Here is a 21,362-nt window from a genome sequence, read left to right as displayed (position 1 = left end):
AAGGGGGAGGAAGGGGAGGAAGGGGGGAAGGGGAGGAAGGGGAGGAAGGGGATGAAGGGGAGGAAGGGGAGGAAGAGGAGGAAGGGGGAAGGGGAGGAAGGGGAAGGGGAGGAAGAGGAGGAAGGGGAGGAAGGGGAGGAAGGGGAGGAAGGGGAGGAAGGGAGGGGGGTACGAGTAAGAGGTAAGAATGCAAGTATACGTCCTCACTATACAAGCTTGTTTAGTGGCTATGAATAGCAACACATTTTTTGGGCTCATATAGAAGTTATCTTGACAGTAATACAATGACATAGCAATTTATTGTGTCCATAAAATTGTGTTTGTTTGGCAGGAAACGTTACCATAGAAACAGCTCGAACAGTCGACGTTTTAAACACATTGCACGTAAACCGTTAGTTTAATCTGTTACTCATCAATAGTCGGAGGACAGACTAGATAAAGTTCTTTGAAGAAGCTGTTTGAATTAATGTCTATTTGTTCCTTTTGTTATGTTTATTTTCTTTCTACGATGCTTTTCAGCTGGATTAAACTGGTAAAACCCGGTTAACAATACAAAGAAAAGGTTCAGTGGTCAAATTTCAGCAATAGTTTCTAGTCCAAACATAAAGCAAGTTCATAATCCCCTATTTTGAATAACAGTTTTTCTTCATTATTGGTAAGATCCATTGTTACAAACTACGCAGCGGTAACTTTCATAAATTTAATTTCATAATTATGTTTACTATGGGATAAGAAAGGATCCCCCTTCCCACCAACCCCGTACCTATATTCATATCTAAGTCTCTCAATCAAACTTTAAAGTTTAATAACATAATGTTTAATATCTCGAACAAAGTTTCATAATTGATTTCCATGTATGCCAAAGTTATAAAATTCAATGATTAATTTAAGTATTATATTTGTAGTGTTCTGCGTTTTCACAAAGAGAAAATAATACAGAGCATACATCCGCTACAAGACCTACTATAGACGATCTCCCAGCACATTTAAAAATGTGTTTCCACACTATAAATATAGAAGAATATGCTGTGATGAAATAGTCAAAGCATCTCCATCTCAATCTCATCATCATCATCATCATCATCATCATCATCATCATCATCATCATCATCATCATCATCATCATCATCATCATCATCATCATCATCATCATCATCATCATCATCATCATCATCATCATCATCATCATCATCATCATCATCATCATCATCATCATCATCATCATCATCATCATCATCATCATCATCATCATCATCATCATCATCATCATCATCACCATCACCATCACCATCACCATCACCATCACCATCATCACCACCATCATCACCACCACCATCACCACCACCATCACCACCACCATCATCACCACCATCACCACCACCATCACCACCACCATCACCACCACCATCACCATCACCATCACCATCACCATCACCATCACCATCACCATCACCATCACCATCACCATCACCATCACCATCACCATCACCATCACCATCACCATCACCATCACCATCACCATCACCATCACCATCACCATCATCATCATCATCATCATCATCATCATCATCATCATCATCATCATCATCATCATCATCATCATCATCATCATCATCATCATCATCATCATCATTATTATAATTATTCTGTTTCCTTTTATGAATTAGGTCCACAACTGCCTTTGTTAGTTGCGTGTATGTACGTGTGTTTTTTTTATTTATTTGTTATAAATTATTATTTTTAATGTGACTAGACCTGCTAAGACAGTGATGGGGTAGGACGCCATCAAAATGTGACTGGTAGAAAACCAGTATGGTCTGAGGTCTTCACAAAATGAATTTAACTGTTGTAGTTGCTACGATAGCCCCAGATAGGGCATGGAAAATGTCGACCTTTTCATGTCACCACATTTCAACTTCTTTACTAAACTGAAAGAAAAGAGCGCTTGTGTATTTGAAACAAATTTATCGTTTATTTGTGATTGCCTGCTTACCCCATCCATGACCAATTGGCAAGGATCCAACTAGCTAACATAGCACGGCCGAGGAGTAACTTCCTTGTGGAAAAGGTGAGGGGCAGAAACATACTTGTTATCACATTTTCCTCCATGGAAGGGGCAGTATCGCCCCTCCCGTACTGCTCCTTTCCGCTCTTGTGCTGTTTTTGTACAAAAGGGAAAATTTGTAGCAAAACAAATGTCATGTCATACATAGTTACAAACTGACAACGAAATGGTTTGTGTAGTACCAAGGTATTCCCTTTCGATGGGACTCGTGATACATCACTTAGCGAACTGAACCGTCTTGATTATACGGTTACAGCCTGGGATCGATTTAAGGAGATTTAATTTGGCTTATTTATTGAAAGTTATACCGGTGTCCCAATTCGTTTAGCCTACCAGTCTACATATAAACAATATGATACTTATCTTCATGACATGCTGACAACCTCACTGTCGCCCCAAACCAGTATTGAAAACCCCGATCATGTAAATCACATAAACGGACTGAGAGTGTGGAACAAGAATATTCATATCATTTTGTGTTCACAAACAAAAGTAAGGTTAAAAATGAGAAACCTTCCTTTAATTATGGTAAAATTGATTTAAAGAATTTTTATTTAAAAGAAAAGTTTATGTATCAAACTAATTGTAAGCAAAATGCTTTTGATATCAGATGGCATAAGTGGAAATCTTTATTTGAAGTTTAATGATTTATTTGTTGTTGTCGATAATATTGACTATTGGTCATAAAGTATATGTTATTATGAATTGTACATTGTTTGGACTCTTGTTGGAATGATAATAATAAAAATAAAAAAAGAATATTCATATCATGAGCTAATATAATCTATGTCACGTGATATACTGGGTCAAAGATGAAAAAAATCATGTGACTCCATAATTCGAGATGGAGCGACGGCTTGACTGCAATATTTACGGCACTGGACCAGTAGTAACAAAATAGAGGGCGGCATACACAATTTCCATGAATTCACGAATCCATGAGTGTGTCAGTTTCAATATATCAAAGTTGTGTTATGGTATGAGCTTGCAACCTGAAGAGCAATGACTTGTGATTTTAGCTTCAGGAAGCAACGAGAGCAGGATAATATAACGATTCTCACCGGATTGTACTTTAGGGAGACAAGAGTTGTTAACTTCGCCTCTACTAACCCCCCTCCCCCCCCCCCCCGAATGTCCTGATGTGAGATCGTTGAGGGATGGAACTAGAACCCCGATATATTGTACAAGTTTTTGTGATGAATTGCACATGAGAGTGTTACCTTTGGCAACCTCTTTGACGTCACTGAATCCTGTTAGCTACAAGTATTTATGATCCTGTATACAAGGAATTCAATACATACAAAACACTGTTACGACGTCACAGTTCTTTCTAGGTGCTATGTCATAAAGTTTATAAGGGTTATTATATATATGTTGGCTTTGCATAATAAAGATATAAGGACAAATCATAACCGTAATAATAATAATATTAATAATACAAACTCATTCGCGATGCAAGTTAATTGTTGAGAGCATATTCGAGAAAGTAAACCTTGTTAAGTGTCATATCTGTGGACTTTACCATCTAAATATTTGCTTAGTAGGTTTGCTAAGTGGCAGATATGGTATATAGTTTAAATAGAAGCGAGATCATTTTGAGTTTGTTAGTATCTACACCGATGTCAGGATCATCAATACTGCGGTTAAACATGTATGTAGTGTATTTGTTACTACTATGCATCCTCGTCGCTGATTCGGTGCTTGGTAAACCTATACTTAGGCCCAGCAGAGGACACAACCGATATGGCCGTTATATGATTAAATTCATGGTAAATTATATCTATCTCCTTGGTTTATTCTTCTTCTTTAATGTTACATAATTAGTCTATAGGGAAGCATATACTACATGTGTACAATTCTACGATGTAACGTCTAGCCTATACCGCTGTGCAAATATATACACTTGAATATAACATGTAAGCTTCAATTTTAAAAGAAATGTTTGAAACTCACGATTGAGAAGGTCCGTTACTATTAAAACTTAAATACTAACCCTTTGCGGTACTATAGGCCTTTACGACACATTTATATATGATGAACCGTAGTTATATCCTATATATTTTTGGGTATCAGACTTTCTAAAAGGAGTGCTCCGAAAATATTTCAAATTCAATAATCTTTGTGGAACAACGCTTCAGTTCAGATCACTCTAACCGAAAGTACAAAATGACCTCTTTAAGGAATCAGTTCGTTCGAAGTAAATTTATAATCGTTTGTTTAAGTTTCTTGATATGTAGGTAACATTGAAGAACTACTATGTCACGTGTGAATTTATTGGCGTGACAATAGAATTAATGTTCACAGTGATATCATGCAATAGAATTAATGTTTCACAGTGATATCATGGCACTCAATAACCTGACAATAAGATATTAACTAATATGTATGCCAACGTTACCGTTAAACTATATTCACGGGAGAATGTGTTCCATAATAGTTTGTTAAGCCAAATCTCACATGTGTTGATATCGTCACATTCTTTTAATACTCAAAGCACCAGGGTAGATTAGCCTAATGACTTACATGCTCCGACCATGTGCGCATTTAGGCCCGCGGAGGCACAGAACGCCATTTAAAAAAAATAATAAGAACCCTCTTCCTGGACCAGGGCGACATCAGGACCCTGTCGGATCCAGGGGGCGTAGGATCTGTACAACCCCTCCTTTTCAGTCCCCTTGCAAAATGTAATAGTATGTATTTCCACAACCTTGTGTTTACACCTAATTATATACCTTATTTATTGTCTTCTGGAATGCATTTGTCGTCAGTCCTTTCCCTTTTTGTCCGGGGGGGGGGGGGCGGGAGGGGGGCACCCACAGAACCCACATGTTTTTTGGGAGTCGATTGCAACGGATTCATTGTGTTACCAACTCTTCTGAGAAATCCTAGATCCTTCACTGTTCTCCTGATGTCTATCTTGTAAGTGTTTGCATATTATTTTGTTTACATATATACACAGGATGGATGTGACGTTGCCGATACAGCTAGGAATATGAACAAGCACTTCAGTGACTATAACATGAATACCAAGGTACGACACCAGTACAAGAGGTCATTCCACGGGGTCTGTGTCGAAGATATGTCCTTAGGAGCACTTCGATGGGTAAGCATATACCTATATTACATTGTATTTGAACGCAGCGCAACTGATCGCATTACAACACAAATCGTGTGCCTCATCGTATCAAACCAGACAACATATACTATATCATATTATGTACCAACATCATACCATACTAAACATCTACTGAACGGACCCAAAATAGGTCGAGCCCTACCGCCTTAGTGAATCAAAAAACTTCATCCAAAGGTGCTGGACAAGCTTACATTTACCAGATACCGGTACTATATAAGTAATTTGAAATTAAAACAAACTAAAAATACAAGTAAGTTACCATGTTGCGTTTTGTTTAGATGAAATTTCCAACAAAAGGAGGGGTGGTAAAGATCACCTGAAAACATTAACATAGGAAATAAGTTTCCTTCTACTAACCCTCCACCCCTTCTCTCACCTCCCTCCCCCCCCCCCTCCCCACATCCTTCTTCACCTTTTCCATGTTCCTAGCGGACTTGTCTGGAAATTCCCCATTGTCATATTATGTATAGATTCAACTCTTATGTTTTGCTCATGTTAGATACAATGTAACTATATATATATATATATATATATATATATATATATATATTTATATATATATATATATATTTATATATATATATATATATATATATATATATATATATACAGGGTTATAGCTAGGAGATTGTGAGTGCTGGTTAAATAAATTTGCGAAGCGTAGCGAGCGTAGCGAGCGAAGCTCTCGCATCTCACGGCCGGGGGTCTAGGGGCCCGCTTAAGGGCCCCTGGTGGGGTCCAGGGGAAAAGGTGACGTTATTATCATGTTTACGGCAAGGGAAAGATAAATTTGTTACTTTTGTTGTATTTCACAAGCATTTTACTATTTTTTTGTGCCGGCCAGTGAACTGTTTATTCACTTCCAATGCCGGCCGGCAGGCGTGAGTGGCGGTTACCATCGGCCGCCGCCGGCCGGCGTGGCTATAACCCTGTATATATATATATATATATATATATATATATATATATATATATATATATATATATATATATATATATATATATATATATATATATATATGAAAATCGTAATGAGTTGGAAAATCAAGAACAGTGAAAAAACTTTCAGCCTCCACCGGGATTCGAACCACGGGCCTTCCGCTCTGTACGCGGACACCCTAACCACTAGGCTATGGACGCTGATTGTATGTCCAGAGGTTCGAAACCGGTAAGGAAGGTCGTAATTCCACTGTAGGCGTTTGTCACCTGTATCGAACAATGCTAGTTCTGTTTTTGGTGACATATTTTGCCTTACTCTAGAGATCAAATTCATGATGCTAACCAACTCGAAAATCATTTGTGATTCCTAAAGCCGGATCTCGAAAGAGATACTTTGAACAGACTATATATATATATATATATATATATATATATGTATATATTATGTATATATACGTTGACGTTGACTGTACGTTTACTAATGTCATGTTAATATATGTATGCTTATGTAGGATATATATTGATTGCAACACGCAGTACAATAAGTTATCTATCGAAGTCACATATGTGATAAAATTATAAGTTGAAAATGTGGAATGAATGTGAAACAAAACAAAATATTCCACATAACTCGCAATGATGTCACGATCGTTTACAGAAAACATTACGTTTCTTATGGGCTTACATACAATCGCACAATAAGGTTTTTTAATACGTTGTTCGGCTACACAATTACAATAGAATTACAACACAGTTTTAAGCATGTCTTTTAATGTTATGAAACATCTATTTGCATGGTTTACGCTTATTCAAAATTTTGCTGCAACTTTTGTATTCATAAGTTGCCATGGCGACATGTAAGTCTTCACTAAGAATGTCTTCAAGTGATGTTTCGCTTCGTTTCACTTTAGTCCCTTTAACGGACAATATATCAATTATATGCACGACGAAGAGATTAAAGGGAGTGAAGACTCGCGCGCAAAGTAAAGTCTGATGCCGGTAATCTGACCTAGTTTCGAATGAGGTGTAACAGAAGTGTTAGACACCACCATCGATCCCAGAAAATACACACACAACTTGCTACCGTCGGTAATTAGACACTAGTGTACAGCCAATACATGCAGCTACGGTCAATACCCACAACACAGTGTACATAGCAGCGATGGACAGCGCAGGTCCAGCTAAAGATAACAAGGTATCACGTTTCATTACTGTCTACATTTTGTAGCGACAAGAAAAAAACTTCACTTGCAGTCAACGGCGCGCGGTTTGGGCGAGTCTTCAATGCCTTTAAGCCAACGGTTTGTGACGTAAAGTTACATCTTATCAACAACTGCTCATGGTTTTGGCTTCTTCTGTTACAGATGATGAAGCAGGGGTGCATTGAGTATATGGAAGAAGTGGGCATGGTTAAGGCTACCCTGGATCCTGAACCGATCACCATGAAGGACGGAAATTACCTCAACTGGGGCCTAGATCGAATTACTGACAAAGTTTACGATTCTGACTACAACTATAATCCAGCACGTAAGCAACATTCTTTCTTATAGTTATTTCACCCTGCACCTTCAAAAAAAAAAAAACCTTCTCCTTTAGTGTGAACACAAAAAGCAAGTATACACGGTATAACATGAGCCGTCTTGAATTAAATTAATTTTTTTTTTGGTTCGTTCTAATACTTTTTTTCTATGTAACTTGATATTAAACTCCAAGGACAATTGTACCTCATTTTTATGGCTATAGTTTAAGTTTTATGTCAAATGGTGGTGGAAGAAAGCATCACAATTTTAACAGGTACCGTAACATTTCCCACTTTGCATTTTGCATGTAATTAGCATAAAATGCAAAAAAAAAAAAAACATATCTGGTGATGAAATGTCTAAATTTGCACTCACACAAACAAAGGTTAATTTATATGGCTAGTTAAATTTAGTTTGGTGAAATATATGTAACAGGAGACAAACCCAGTGGTACTGATGCATATGTAAGCTTGATAAAAAAAAATCACGAAGCTGCACGGAAACCGAACGTAATTTATTGTTTTAACATCGCAAATACAAATTTGCCAGAATTAATTGGTTGAATTTTATACATAAAGATAAGCCCTCTTCAAATATCATTAATTAACTATCTCTCTCTCCTTTCTCAGAATATTATCATAATCGTTTCCAATAAATGATACTATCATATGCAAGTAATTTATCTCTTTTTTTTTCAGGAACTGGAAATGAAACCGAAATTTATATTGTTGATTCAGGTGTAAGGCGCACGCATCTCGAATTTGGAGGAAGGGCTTACTATTTGAACACTTTCAACGATCCCTTGGTAATATTAAAGAAACATGTGATGCTTTTTTTTCTTGGGGGGGGGGGGGGTGATTTCAACTAAATCATACGTGGAAGAGGATTCCGCAAATTCAATCTCCCATTTATTAAAAAAGATTATTTGTATTTTTTTTTCGGTAATGAGCAAACCAAATTGTCGGGTTGTCGTGGTTCCAACTTAAGTATATATATGCCGAGCACGCTATAGGCATGCGCATAAAGAAAGAAAAATAATTAACCCATTTTTTCTCTATGTTTTTGATCATTGTATGAAGAAGATATTTAATTTAAAAGGTTGATGTCATCATTAGAATATGTCAATGCCAAAACTAAAACAGAGACACCACATGCAAGAACGGACAGAGAGAGATTAAAAACAGAGAAAAGAATATTACTGTTGTGAAAAATAGAGAAAAGAATATTACTGTTGTGAAAAATAGAGAAAAGAATATTACTGTTGTGAAAGCAGTAGAATGCGCAATAAGGTTGGAAGCCATTCAAAGATTTACCGCACCCCGACCATACCCTACTGCCCCACATCATACCTCACAGGTTCTATACGCTCATTCACATCACCATATAAACCCCACCTTATCAGACCTCATCATACTACATCACAACACACCACTTATAACACAACAACATACTAAAGAAAACCAATGCATACTTACATTCGACGCTTAAAGACGGGTTCGCTTACAAGAAATCGGCGGCGCTGTTTGTCACTCACCGAAAAAGTTTTGTGCCAGTCACAAAAACCCGGATGTTAATTAAAGTACACACGGGTATACTACTATACCAAGTTACAACACTGTGCTTGTGCGTGTGTGGGGCTCCGACACCCATAATGTATACACACTTCATCGAACGTAGTGACATGATCACCATTTCTAAGGAAATCGACATCAACGTATAGGAGTATTTTACGAAAAATTACGGAAAATGTTCCCAAGGATAAGATTTGGAAATGCTCCTGGGAGACCATTATCACATGGATTCAATGCCACGAGGGGTAGAAGAGAAACAATGTCCCGCAAAATGTTCATTTTTTTAATCAAAATTATTTGTCGAAACTTTCCTTTACATAAAAGAACCATTTATGCTTACCATCGAATTAAGACAAAGATATTGCGAAAAGGTTTTCTTGTAACAGTGTTTTCTTGTTTCCGTGTTCAATGTCCATTTATACCAATATCAACGATTGGGTGCTTTTCTTGTCTTTTTTAGGAAACTGACGATTGCTTTGGTCATGGAACCCAAACATCTGGTGTAGCAATTGGTACTTGGCGAGGTACTGCCACTATGGCTAAAGTCACAAGCGTGAAGGTCTTAGATTGCCAAGGAGAAGGAACTTCAGATGACCTCTTAACAGGTAAGCTTGGAAACGCACCCCCTCCCCTCCCCCCTCCTGGTTTGTACATAAATATCAATGCCAGAGGTTTCAGGCTGAAAATCCTGCCCGCGAAAGATTCCAATCTGACCCCAAAATCACTGCAAAATTCCGTATGCAGGCGTGTACGTGTAGGTATGTGTGCGAACACGAAGTCTGTCACGAACTTCTCCTAATGGACTTTACACTTGGTGGATATACAACATTGGGCATTGAATGTACTGCCTCCGTGACCTATGACGTCATAAGTTCACGGGTCACTGGTTAAAACAACATTTCAAAAAAAAAACATAATTTCAGTCATTATGTACCCACCGATATAATCAGATAATAAAATAGCCGAAATATGTAAAGCATGTAGGATATCAGATTGACCCGTCTACAGCGTATTAATATTGAACACCAAAGGTCAATTTGGGCATAGAAGGTCAAAGGTCAAATTTTGCCAAACGTACTATATACAATGACCGAAACATTTGCGGTTAACTTTTTTCAAGTTAAATTTTAAATGGGATATTCCGGTGGCTAACTATGATTGCTTAACATAACTGCTGGAAATTTCAATTTAATCAAAATAAACCGTGTTTTTTATGAACTATTATTCACATACCAAGCGACAAACATTATTGAAAGTGCCATGCTCAAAATGAAGTATAATGACTGAATGAATTGTTTAAATGACTGTTAAGAGCGTTTTTACATACCATGTCAAAGGTCGTGAGGTCAGCAAATTCAAAGTTCATCTATTCAAAATTGGTGAGTCATTTATAGTGATAACATCAATATGTACCCACATTTTTGGATGACATCTGCAACACCGTGGATTGCTTATAACTGCTCTTTGTTGTTCTCTATATTAAAATTCTTTCATAAAATCTGCCGATCTATATCACTCCCTCTCAAGTTCACCCCGCTGTTATATACGTGTAAAGATTCTTGTAAACGTTACTTAATGTGAATCACATTGACTTTCATGTCAGAGTCTGGCTTCGCTGGCGAAGGAAGCGCGCTTTGCTTAAAATATTGAACAATGCGCGACCAAATAAGCTGCGAATGTTGTAATACACTATTAACATTCCATTGAATTAATGATGATTTTTTTGAGCTTCGAAGGCGTCGGTTGAAAAAAATCGGTCATTGTGAATTCAATATGATTTGAAAGGTTTTACTTTTAACTTGACTTGGAACTATTTGGAACAATGGTATGATTTGGTGTTAATACGTCCAAAACCATCATTTGAGAATTAAAAATAACGTTTTACGTGTACGTGCGTTAACTGACACTGGACTATTTACCCCTTGCTCTTTTATACCTAAACCCAACAATACGCGTAGCACTAGTATATATATTTTTCAATTTTCCACCAAAACTTATTATTGAGGGCGCTATAACAAAACAGACGACGCTATTAATAATCGACTGACTGTTGACCTGGGCTTTCATTCAGGTTAAAACTCCGTGAATGTCTAGGTACATCAGGGATTCTTCATTAATTTGCTTTTAGGTTCAGAAAGAAAGAAATGCGCAGGAATATTTATTTATTTATTTTACAGAATTTATATAGCGCCTTATCCAAGTAAAAAATCGCTCTAAGGCACTTAACAATAAAACATACAAATCAAGAAAATAAATTAACAATAAATGAATGTTAAAGATACAGATAGGCTATAAAAAGGGATTAAATAGTAGAAAGGTCAAAATAAGTGCAATATTCCAATTCATTGTAGACAAGAAATAGAAAAAAGCTAAATAGCAGATATGACCCGATTAAACCCAAAACATTTGAAAGGGCTGCCATGCCGATTGTGAGGTCGGATTGAAAACGTTCGCGGGTCAATTTTTTTTTTTTTGTAGACGTTCCGGCTTTTGAGTACGTCTGGTATATATCTATTTAAACTGTATTGTATTCTATCGATGGAAACGGTTCATCTTCGCCTTGCATTAAGTTTCATAGCGGGTTTTCAGTCCACATTTGTTAAAATGTATTTAAACATTGCGCCACCAAAAGTTCTCTATGGCACGGAATTACCGTACACTGTCAGTTGGTAATCTGAGTAATAATTCTCCCTACTTACATGGCAAGCCGTGTGGGACAAATCTCGCATAATTATATACACGGATTAAATCGTAGATTACACACGGATTAATTCGATTTAATACAACCATATCAAAGCACATTGCGATTGCCTATAAATATATACGCGTATTTATTCTTTTTATTTTTCGGGTTTATATTCGATTTAATCCGAGTATATATTACGCGAGGTTTCTCTCACATGCGGCTTGTCGTATACTATAGTGGTCGAAGAGTGTCGTATAGTACAGTAGTCGTGGCAATAATGTTCTTTATTTCTTCTCACTTTTCTCGCTCCCCACAGCTCTTAATAAAATCCTCGATGACCGACCGTACGGCAATGCTGTTGTTTCAATGTCACTGACCATAGACGTTGACTACAGCTACATCCGTGATGCTATTGTTGATTTGATTAACAGTAGCTTTGTTGTTGTTGCATCCGCTGGAAATTACAATGACGATGGTTGTTACTACTTTCCAGCTGGATACAGTCAGGTATGCACACACTTTTAAGTTCGTTGATGGTCTTTAAGGTGACACAACCCCACCTCTATATCAAACATTGGTGTGTATGTTATGGAGATATCTGTGATGGACAGCTCCACCAAACGGTTCAGACAAATCTTACACCATATCACAGGTTTAGGCTCATGCAGAGACGAAGACTTGAACAAGTCTAATTATATCATCATCTAGACCAGTGGTTCTCAAAGTGGTCCCTGCCGCCCCAGTGGGCCTTGGGGAGTCTCATGGGGCGCTACATGGTACACGGGGGGTTGGCGTTGATTTGGGGGTCCCTGACGATTACGACACAACACTGCAGAGATTTAGGGCACAATAAGGCATCCAGGGGGTCTGGAACAAACAAAAAATAACTATTGTTGAGAGAAAATTCATCATCTTGTAGGGAATGGAGGCTATTTTATAATTCCTGTATGCATATCTTTGGAAAGTCAGATTGCTCGCTTGAGCGGCCGTCTATGAACGATAGGTCGAGGGGAGGGGGGCATTGGGACAGTTCAGGATGGTTGAAGGGGGCGGTCGTCTAAAGAACTTTGAGAACCACTGATCTAGACAAATGTGCTTCGACGCATATCAATTTGTTTCAATGGAAGAGACACATTTCCATTGTCAATTTCACGGCTGTCAATAGTTCAGCCAACCCAATGAATAATGTATCTATATTTCCTAATTCTTTATCCCGATTGGTTGAATGGGCGGGGCTTGTACGGTTGCGTGTGTATGTATGTACGTACGTGATATTCATTTCAAACGCGTGCAACAACAACTTACACGGAACGCACATGAACTGTGCACCGGTATTCAAGGCGAGGAGAGCGTGATCTATGAATAGTCATTTTTTGGGCGTTTTTATTACAAGGGCTTTTAATTGGGTAAGGTTTCTAATTGGGAGTCTCAGAAATGTGAAAGAAAATGATATCATTGGCTATAGTTTCCACTATGGCGTATTCAGTCAGCCATGTATTATGTCAATCATGCATGACCGTGCTGTCAAAAATTCAACCATATTGTTCACTGTAGAACAAACATGACCTTAAAAACCATCCAAGTCCCTTTATGTACAACTTTTATTGTTAAAGGGTGTGAAGACTCGTGAAACAGAGGTGTTAACTTGCACCACTATCGATCCCAGAAAATACACACATAGCTTGCTACCGTCGGTAATAAGACACTAGTGTACAGTCAGTTCATACAGCTGCGGTTAATACCCACAGCACAGTATACAAACGATACAGCAATGGACATGTCAGGTTCAGCTAAAGATAACAAGGTATCACGTTCATTAATGTCTGCATTTTGTAGCGACACTAATAAAACGTTACTTGCAAGCAACAGAAAGTTAACCTTTTTTTAGATGGCCGCACGCGGTTTAGGGCGAGTCTTCAATGCCTTTAAATTGTATTTTTGTATACCTCTGATCAGTAGTAAACACTTGGGGGTGCATGAAAATCCATGTATTAAATAATATCAGTCATGCATGACATCACACGAACTATCCAAAGTTCATGTCTGTACAGTTTGTTTTTCATTCATCGGGATTTGCATGTGCGGGGGACGCGCAAATCCCTGACAACTTTATTTATTTTTCTTAATTTATTACAAATGTATTCTGTAAATGCTGAATCTAAAATATTGAAGATCCTCACACGACCATAATGATGGTGTTGGTTTCAGAGTCAACACTGTTAACATTCTACAGTGAAAACAAAACTGAAATACAAAGAGAAACTAGTACAATCGGCACTATGACGTCATAGATTTGAAGGGGAAGCTCCCTCCCTCTCCCATCCCCAACACGATTTTAACTTAACATTAAGGAAATCTCCCAAGCGGAGCAAGATTTTTTTTTCTGAGCTGTTTGAGGGAGTTGTCTACCAGAAAGCTCTTTGTCATCTAAGCTAAAGATGATAGTTGGCTTTTTTGTCTCCTTTAATGTAATTCAGAAAACTTCCTCCTTAACAGGTTTCAAAACATTTCAAACGAAAGTGAACAAAGAGTGGTCTGTATTTTGTCAGGTTTGACTTAAGATACACAAAGCTATAGGTATATAGTTTCGTTTATACAATTGTAATAAAGGGATTTCCGGGTGGAGGCTGGATTTGTTTGCCTTCTCTGTTCTATAGATGTCCAACTCATTGGCGTTTATATATACATAACCCTTAATGCGAACTGTCGAAGAGATGTTTAGACAGGAATGAAATGGCGAGGGGGGGGGGGGTGGGGGGGGGGGTAATTAAATCATTTATTACTGAAACGATAAACAAACATACGAGGAAGAAGTCTCATCTAGGATTTGAATAACAAATGCAAATATGGTAGGTTTGATATAAAATGATGACCGCACGCAAAATGCTGTTGTGTTGTGCGCTGACTGGAAACTGGAAATACTGATGACATGTGACGTCAGCATAGAATCACTTTGTATTGCTATCGTTGACTATATCAAAGGAATATTCTGGTGGCTCAAGTTCATGATTGCTGAAGAATTATGAAAACCACATCCTCATAGCATTTTGTATCGTGAAGATATGAATTTTTAAAATTTAGTGATATTTTGTAAATTACATCTGGCAACAGCAGAATGGATGATGTCATCAGGCCACTTCAGCTGTAAATGTCTTTGTTTTTCTTTATAATATCTCAATGATTTATTCACAAGCAAAAAGAATATTTCTACAAAAAAAATCATATTGATGAAATTCTAAGTACAGAGAACTTTTACAGAGCTATGCAAACATTCCAAATGTATCAGACTTCCAAGAACTAATCAACAAGAAGATTATAATAGCCTTAGTAAAGCTTCCAATGAGCATTTGCCCAGATGACATCACAGACCCCCTACTGTGATCCAACTTCCTGGAGTAGTTGAAGGTCAAGCCAGTCAAAAATGGTCACATGATTCAATCAAACATATCTCAAGTTAGGGGCATGATATTGAGATGGGGTTTTCAACTATAGCAGTTTGAAATATTTTTCTCTTCAATTGACGTTTCACATTGTCTGTCACCAGAATATCCTTTTAATATCAGGATCGGTTACCTTTCTGGTAAGCGTATAGACTATCACATCATACCACTTGACCACCGCAAATGCGAAGCTTTGATAGGATACTCGAGGGCCTCGAAAATGTCAGCCCCGTTAACGTTGAAGAACGAGCGCGATGTTGAAGCCCGCACTCGATATCCAACTTTAGGCGTAAACACGGATCAGACCCGCGGGTAAAAATTTGTTATGTAGACGTACAACTTGGTATTGACCCAAGGTCAGCAGTGACCTTTTAACTTTCGCTGTTGTTTGATACGCGTGTAATTTGACTCAAGCAGTTGTAGGTATACTAGAACTGCACTTACACGGCTTATGGTTTCCCTATACTTAAATTTCTTCTATGGTCAGTCCAATTGGGACAATTTCCTAACATGCTAATACCTCTCGAAACTGTCCTCCCATATCATGCTTGAAAGCACTCGTATGGACAGTGCAAACAGTCCGTAACCTTTATCTGATAGAAACATGATATTCATATTGTTGATACTGACACTAGTACGAGTACACTGGGGACGCGGGACATGACAGTCCAGTATAGAAAAAAAATGCCCCAACTGGGTGCTATAGATTGACAAACCTCAACTCGAGCACGGTCATTTTCTTTGACTGATGAAGGAAGAAAAATGTTCTAAGCATCCTGGTGAAATTGCAAGCACTTCGTTCATAGCGTTATCGAAATAATTATGATTCAAGTTGTAACAGATTTCTACCATAAGTAATGTAAATGTAAATTGCTTTTTGAAGCAAAATATAAACAGGTTTATATTTTCATTACCATTCTTCTATGACGTCACACCTATTTTCTGCAAGTTCACTTTGGGCACAAAACGTATCAACTTCGAAAATCTCTAGAGAAAAAAAGGTACACGAACTGCATACAAAAATCTTCAAGATCTTTAGAATATCTTCCTCTTTCAAGCAAACCTATAATTTTCACCTGGATTATCCAATTAAGAAATTGTATAATCATTTGACTTAATGTATAGGTTTAAATATATATTACCGATACAAGTTGTTGCAGTAATGAAATACTGTTTTCCTCCAATTCATCATTAGTATGGCGTGATTGGCGTAGGGGCAATAAACGCAAGGGGAAACAAGGCATCTTTTTCAAACCATGGCAGTTGTGTGGACATTTACGCACCTGGAGCAAATATATACACCGCGACCAACGAAGGCGATGATCAATTAAAAAAGCTATCGGGAACATCATTCTCGACACCATTTGTCAGTGGTAAGTATAAATATTATCAACCTATATTTAACAATATTCCCTTTTACATGGTACAGCATTAATACCACCTGAAAAGAAAACGAAACTTAGCCATACCCCAGTACATTAAAGGATTGGTTCAGGGTGTTTGACATGTCTATTTTGTATAAAAGGGCACAAAAAGACAAAAAGAACAGTGAAGAATCTACCATGATAATAGCATGCCATATGACACTTTGAAAATTTCTTTGAAAACGACTGATGTAGAAAGACTTACTGTGAGGGTGTGATGTCACATCCTCACTTCCTTAACATTTGTGAATATATTTCTTTAAAAATTATTTAAATTTTTGAACACATTTGAAAATAATATAATCAAAAATTATTCAGATGTTTAATCTCAAATACTTCCTTTGACAAATTTGAGATCTCCTGACATATCTTTTGGTCGAAAGTAATGAAATCTCACAAAATATTTGGAGAAAAAACAAAGACTTTTCAGGAATGTGAGGATGTGACATCACAGCTAGTCAGATTTCAGCATGCAGTTTCTACACAATCTGATAAAACTTTACACTTAAATATCTCTTTAACCGAAAAAGATATTTGAACAGTTTTTTTTCACCATTGTGTTTCTTATATTGTCCTCTTTCATATAACATAAACATGTATGACAACTGAACCAATCCTTTAATACCCATCCTGCAGTGCAGCAACTGTATACTCCTATCGGTCGCGTTCAGCTAAAAACAGAATTAGCTTCGACAGATGAATCAGAAGAATGATAAGGTCCACGGGTCTTAAAATGTCAAAAATTTAATGAGTTTATTGACGTCCCTGACACATGCATGGTGCTAAAGCTGAACAGATTAATATTTGTTGTTGATTGACCTGTGACACATAGTTACTGGGTTTCCTTCCAAACGCCCTAACTTTACTTTTAATGCTTGGAACACACTAGTTATGATACATACGCAATATTCCATTGGGTTCGTGTATACGTTACGCGAGCCGTTAGATTCAAATCGACTATTTACACAAAATTGCAAACCTGTTTGGGGGAAAAAATCGCCTCCGGAACGACCTTTGGTACGCTCAATTTATCCTTAAGAAAACTTATGAAATATCCTTGTCTTATATTTTCTCATATTTTCCGAAGCTACCGCCATATTACCAAGGGCCCCTAAATTGACCCCGGTCCTTATTCCCTATACGTTAGGCCTGCCTATAGAGGTTATGTCGGTCGAAGGGAGGGAGGGAGGAGGATGTGTTCTCTTTGTACATGTATGAAGTTAAGTGAATGTATTTAGACTTTATGGGAATAAACGATATATATTGAGTTGCTACATATATACAGCGCTGTTCGTCTCGTTCAGGGCTTCCGTACATGTCGCGTCTTCAAAGACTTCTACATATTATGCTTAATGTTTCTATAGGAGCAGCTGCGATGCTCTTGGAGGAGGGATTTTCCCCTTTTGATGTCAAGAACGTTCTGATTTCGGATTCTACGACAACCGTCGATATTGGCAACCTTCCCGCCAACTCACACAACAGAATTCTTTTTGTGGAATCGAAGAAGTAATCCATCTGGGCAGATACTTTGGTTCGATGCATTTGTAAGATGAAACTAGGATTATATATTATCGCTGGCAACCGTTACCGTGCAATTGGAATGAATTTCTATATAGTATGGGGAGCCTAAGTCAAACTTTCCGCCCATACTATATTACAGCCTATAGAGAGTTCTCATTTGCGCTGTATATTTATTGATGTTTTTGTGAATTTTTGCGTAAGAATGTTGATTAAGTAACATTTCACAAACTTTATCCTTGTGTCCTTTGTGTTTCCCTTCAATATACATTTAAATTAAAGCAGCATGTTGCAGTAATTAACTTTGTAAAACTTATAGGCTATGTTATTCTTAGATACTCAAATCTCATGAAATGCTGTTAATTAGCAAACCAGTCAAGTTTTTTTTTCAAAGATTGACGAAATGCTCAAAATTGACGGTTTTCGTTCTTTCCTAAGATAGGGGTCAAACACGGTACGTTCAACTTGCTTGTTTTGAAATATTTATTTTAAATTAATATGTAAATACGCAGATTTCGGTAAAAAAAAAGTAAGCGAATGTTTTGCAGAGAGTTTGAAAAAAAAAGGTACACCTTAGTGTAACAACACAAACCTATATGTGTACGGAATGGAGTCATACGTAATCTCCGTACTGCACACACAATGTCTGCGTGCAACTATACAGTCTCCAGGGCTACAGTGCGATGAACCTTTACAGGTTATCAGTGATCGCACTTCATAACTTGTAGTTGCGATGCCGATGGACCAAAACTAGTGAACGCAACAGGACTATACAATGGAAGTTTGAAATGTACGTTAGTTGTTGATATGAGTAATCTACTTTTTTTGTCTTAGGGGGGGGGGGGGGGCTGGAGGTCACTGATTTTACTGCCATTTAGTATCATTGTGTGTTAATTTTGGGAGACGTTTTCTCTTTAAAAATGTGTCAACGTCGGAAATTAAAATAAAACTATTTCGAATACCCCGAGTAACATCTCTGAAATGTATACGTTTACTCATATTAATCAACGGGTGAATTAACCGAACGGGTTGGCCCCGGGGACAAGTATATGTCACAGACGCGGTCCCCCACCCCCAATCCCTTGCACTCTTCAATTCACGTTCAACATTATGTCACAAGATGCTAAAGAGTATTGAAAATTTGTGAAACTTTAAGTGGCAAATACAAACACAAGTTAACAATAATCCGAATACTTTCCACCATTTATGTCAGGAAATATGTTGGTGTTCAAATTTTGTGAAGTATAGTTATCAAGTTTCTGGTTTTCGTCTCTTTTAAAATACAATGGTTCCTGCGCAAACAAAAAATTGTGATGCATCCTTGGACTTGTGTAGCCTTTTGACCTTTTGGCATTACATTTTGCGATGCAATACGGGATCAATTATTCCCCCTTATGTACTTTGCTTCACTAACCTAATTTTATGTTTAAATTCAGCAGTGATAAATAACTGAGTTTATTTGGTTTAACACAACAGGATGTGGTTAACATGACAGTTCACCCGATACTCATAGCTAGTACAGTAAGTCAGTTTGTGGATTCCCGTTCTTTTTTGGGGGTTTCCCAATCAAGTTGCATTCTTTTGCCGTATCACTTTCTTGTTTGTTTAATAACAATGGCAGCAGACATGCACACACAATAACAATTGACACTGCAAAGAGAAAACGTGGTATAGCTGCAGCTATATATAATATATAATAAATAAGATATAGGGCTATACCAAAGTATATACGCACACATACCAACCAACCCATGCAAAGTACTAGAACCAATGGTACATGCCTGCACGGAATTTGAACTCACCAGATATTTGAGATTTTAAATACGTTATTCATGTTGTTATATGTCGACGAAAGCCATAGGCTAGGCCAGGCGGCTATACGTATAGTGAAGTTAAGATGAGGCACACTTTCTGCATGCGCAGTTAAAATTGTCATTGCTACTCAACCACGTCTAACGTATATAGTTTGCCTATAGTCCTCGACGCAGATACGATCGGTGGCATGCATTGAATGTGTGGTTGAATTATGTCATTACCCAGACGATATATCCCAGATGTATACATAATACGTATCAAATACCTAAGTTTTCGGGAGACTTTCCAACCACTAGTTGGCGCCATGATTTGATATTGCCAGACGATAGAAATATTGGGGAGGGACGTGAATATTCGATTGTGATTGGCCACAGTTGACTTCATAGACTGTATGCAGATTGAATGATGAGCCTTCCAAATAAATTCCTTTATCATTCTTTAACGCCAATAGATGTAACTAGGACAAATGGGAACGTTCGTTAATCGTTTTTGTTTAGATGTTTTCAACATAGTAGCTTTGACTCCCCTTGATGTTGCAACGAAATGCAACAGTTTTGGACTGTATCCCACTGCCTGTAGAACTTACGTCATGTAGTGTAAAGGTGCATCTAATAATACATTAACCCATATGAATTACTTCAATATTTTCACTACTGGCATGCCATACGCGAGCCTTAGAAATATTCCACTGCCATCCGTAGCAAAGCGCATGAGCGTGAAGTACGTTTATTCAGTTTGGGCAGTCATGTACAGCAAGCAACCATTGCAGATCATCTCGTCTATTTGAAACGAACAGTTATATTTATAGAAGCTTCAGGTCTTGTCTGAATTCTGTCTTGTCTTGAATTTCACGAGTGCAAAACAGGATATACATTAGCGATCTAAAACTATCGCTACATAACTTTCGAGTTGACAGATAAAGTCTCCAAATTATATGATGAGAATGAAGATAATTGTTAGCGGCAGAAAGCTAGTTTTGTTTTTCGTTTTGGGAGTATTGGCCGGATCAATGTTAACGTTTATCTCTTGCTGGTTAATGCTGGAGGGGAAACCGTACTTTCCAAACGACCGGTATAAACTCACGTCCAATGTCAAAACCCACGTTTTTGAAAGCTCCAACGAAGCCAAATATAACATTGTGGCAGCTCTCTTTAGTGGACACTCGAACTGGGCCAAGAGCAAACGTCTATATCGCACTTTAACGTGTCCAGATGTCGACGGAAGCATTACTATCACAAACGCAATGGG

At 37.7% G+C, this 21,362-nt stretch overlaps 1 protein-coding gene and 1 long non-coding RNA gene across 2 annotated transcripts in view; one reads left to right on the top strand and one right to left on the bottom strand.

The window, feature by feature from the left end:
* The first annotated feature begins 3,651 nt into the window (after positions 1–3,651).
* LOC139967636 (aqualysin-1-like) lies at positions 3,652–19,731 on the top strand. The gene is made up of 8 exons (XM_071971615.1): positions 3,652–3,834; positions 5,025–5,168; positions 7,505–7,667; positions 8,359–8,465; positions 9,692–9,836; positions 12,234–12,424; positions 16,553–16,730; positions 18,146–19,731. The coding sequence occupies exons 1-8, from the start codon at positions 3,685–3,687 to the stop codon at positions 18,289–18,291; spliced, it is 1,224 nt and encodes a 407-aa protein (XP_071827716.1). The 5' UTR covers positions 3,652–3,684; the 3' UTR covers positions 18,292–19,731.
* Positions 12,433–21,362, bottom strand: part of LOC139967639 (uncharacterized) — a 50,614-nt gene continuing 41,684 nt past the window's right edge. Inside the window, exon 3 of the long non-coding RNA XR_011793060.1 lies at positions 12,433–12,784. This is a non-coding gene — a long non-coding RNA (uncharacterized lncRNA). The remainder of the gene's footprint in view (positions 12,785–21,362) is intronic.

Source organism: Apostichopus japonicus, chromosome 5 (assembly GCF_037975245.1).
Source record: "Apostichopus japonicus isolate 1M-3 chromosome 5, ASM3797524v1, whole genome shotgun sequence".
Classification (NCBI taxonomy): Eukaryota; Metazoa; Echinodermata; class Holothuroidea; order Aspidochirotida; family Stichopodidae; genus Apostichopus; species Apostichopus japonicus.
Note: the sequence above shows the minus strand (reverse complement) of the source record. Positions and strands in the feature narration are given on the sequence as shown.

What these genes read in the sequence shown, in the direction of transcription:
- LOC139967636 (XM_071971615.1), top strand. Translation starts at nt 3,685, where the DNA reads ATGTCAGGATCATCAATACTGCGGTTAAACATGTATGTAGTGTATTTG. An exon ending in GTTATATGATTAAATTCATG is followed by an intron (nt 3,835 to 5,024) that starts GTAAATTATATC and finishes ATATATACACAG; the next exon opens with GATGGATGTGACGTTGCCGA. An exon ending in CTACAACTATAATCCAGCAC is followed by an intron (nt 7,668 to 8,358) that starts GTAAGCAACATT and finishes TTTTTTTTTCAG; the next exon opens with GAACTGGAAATGAAACCGAA.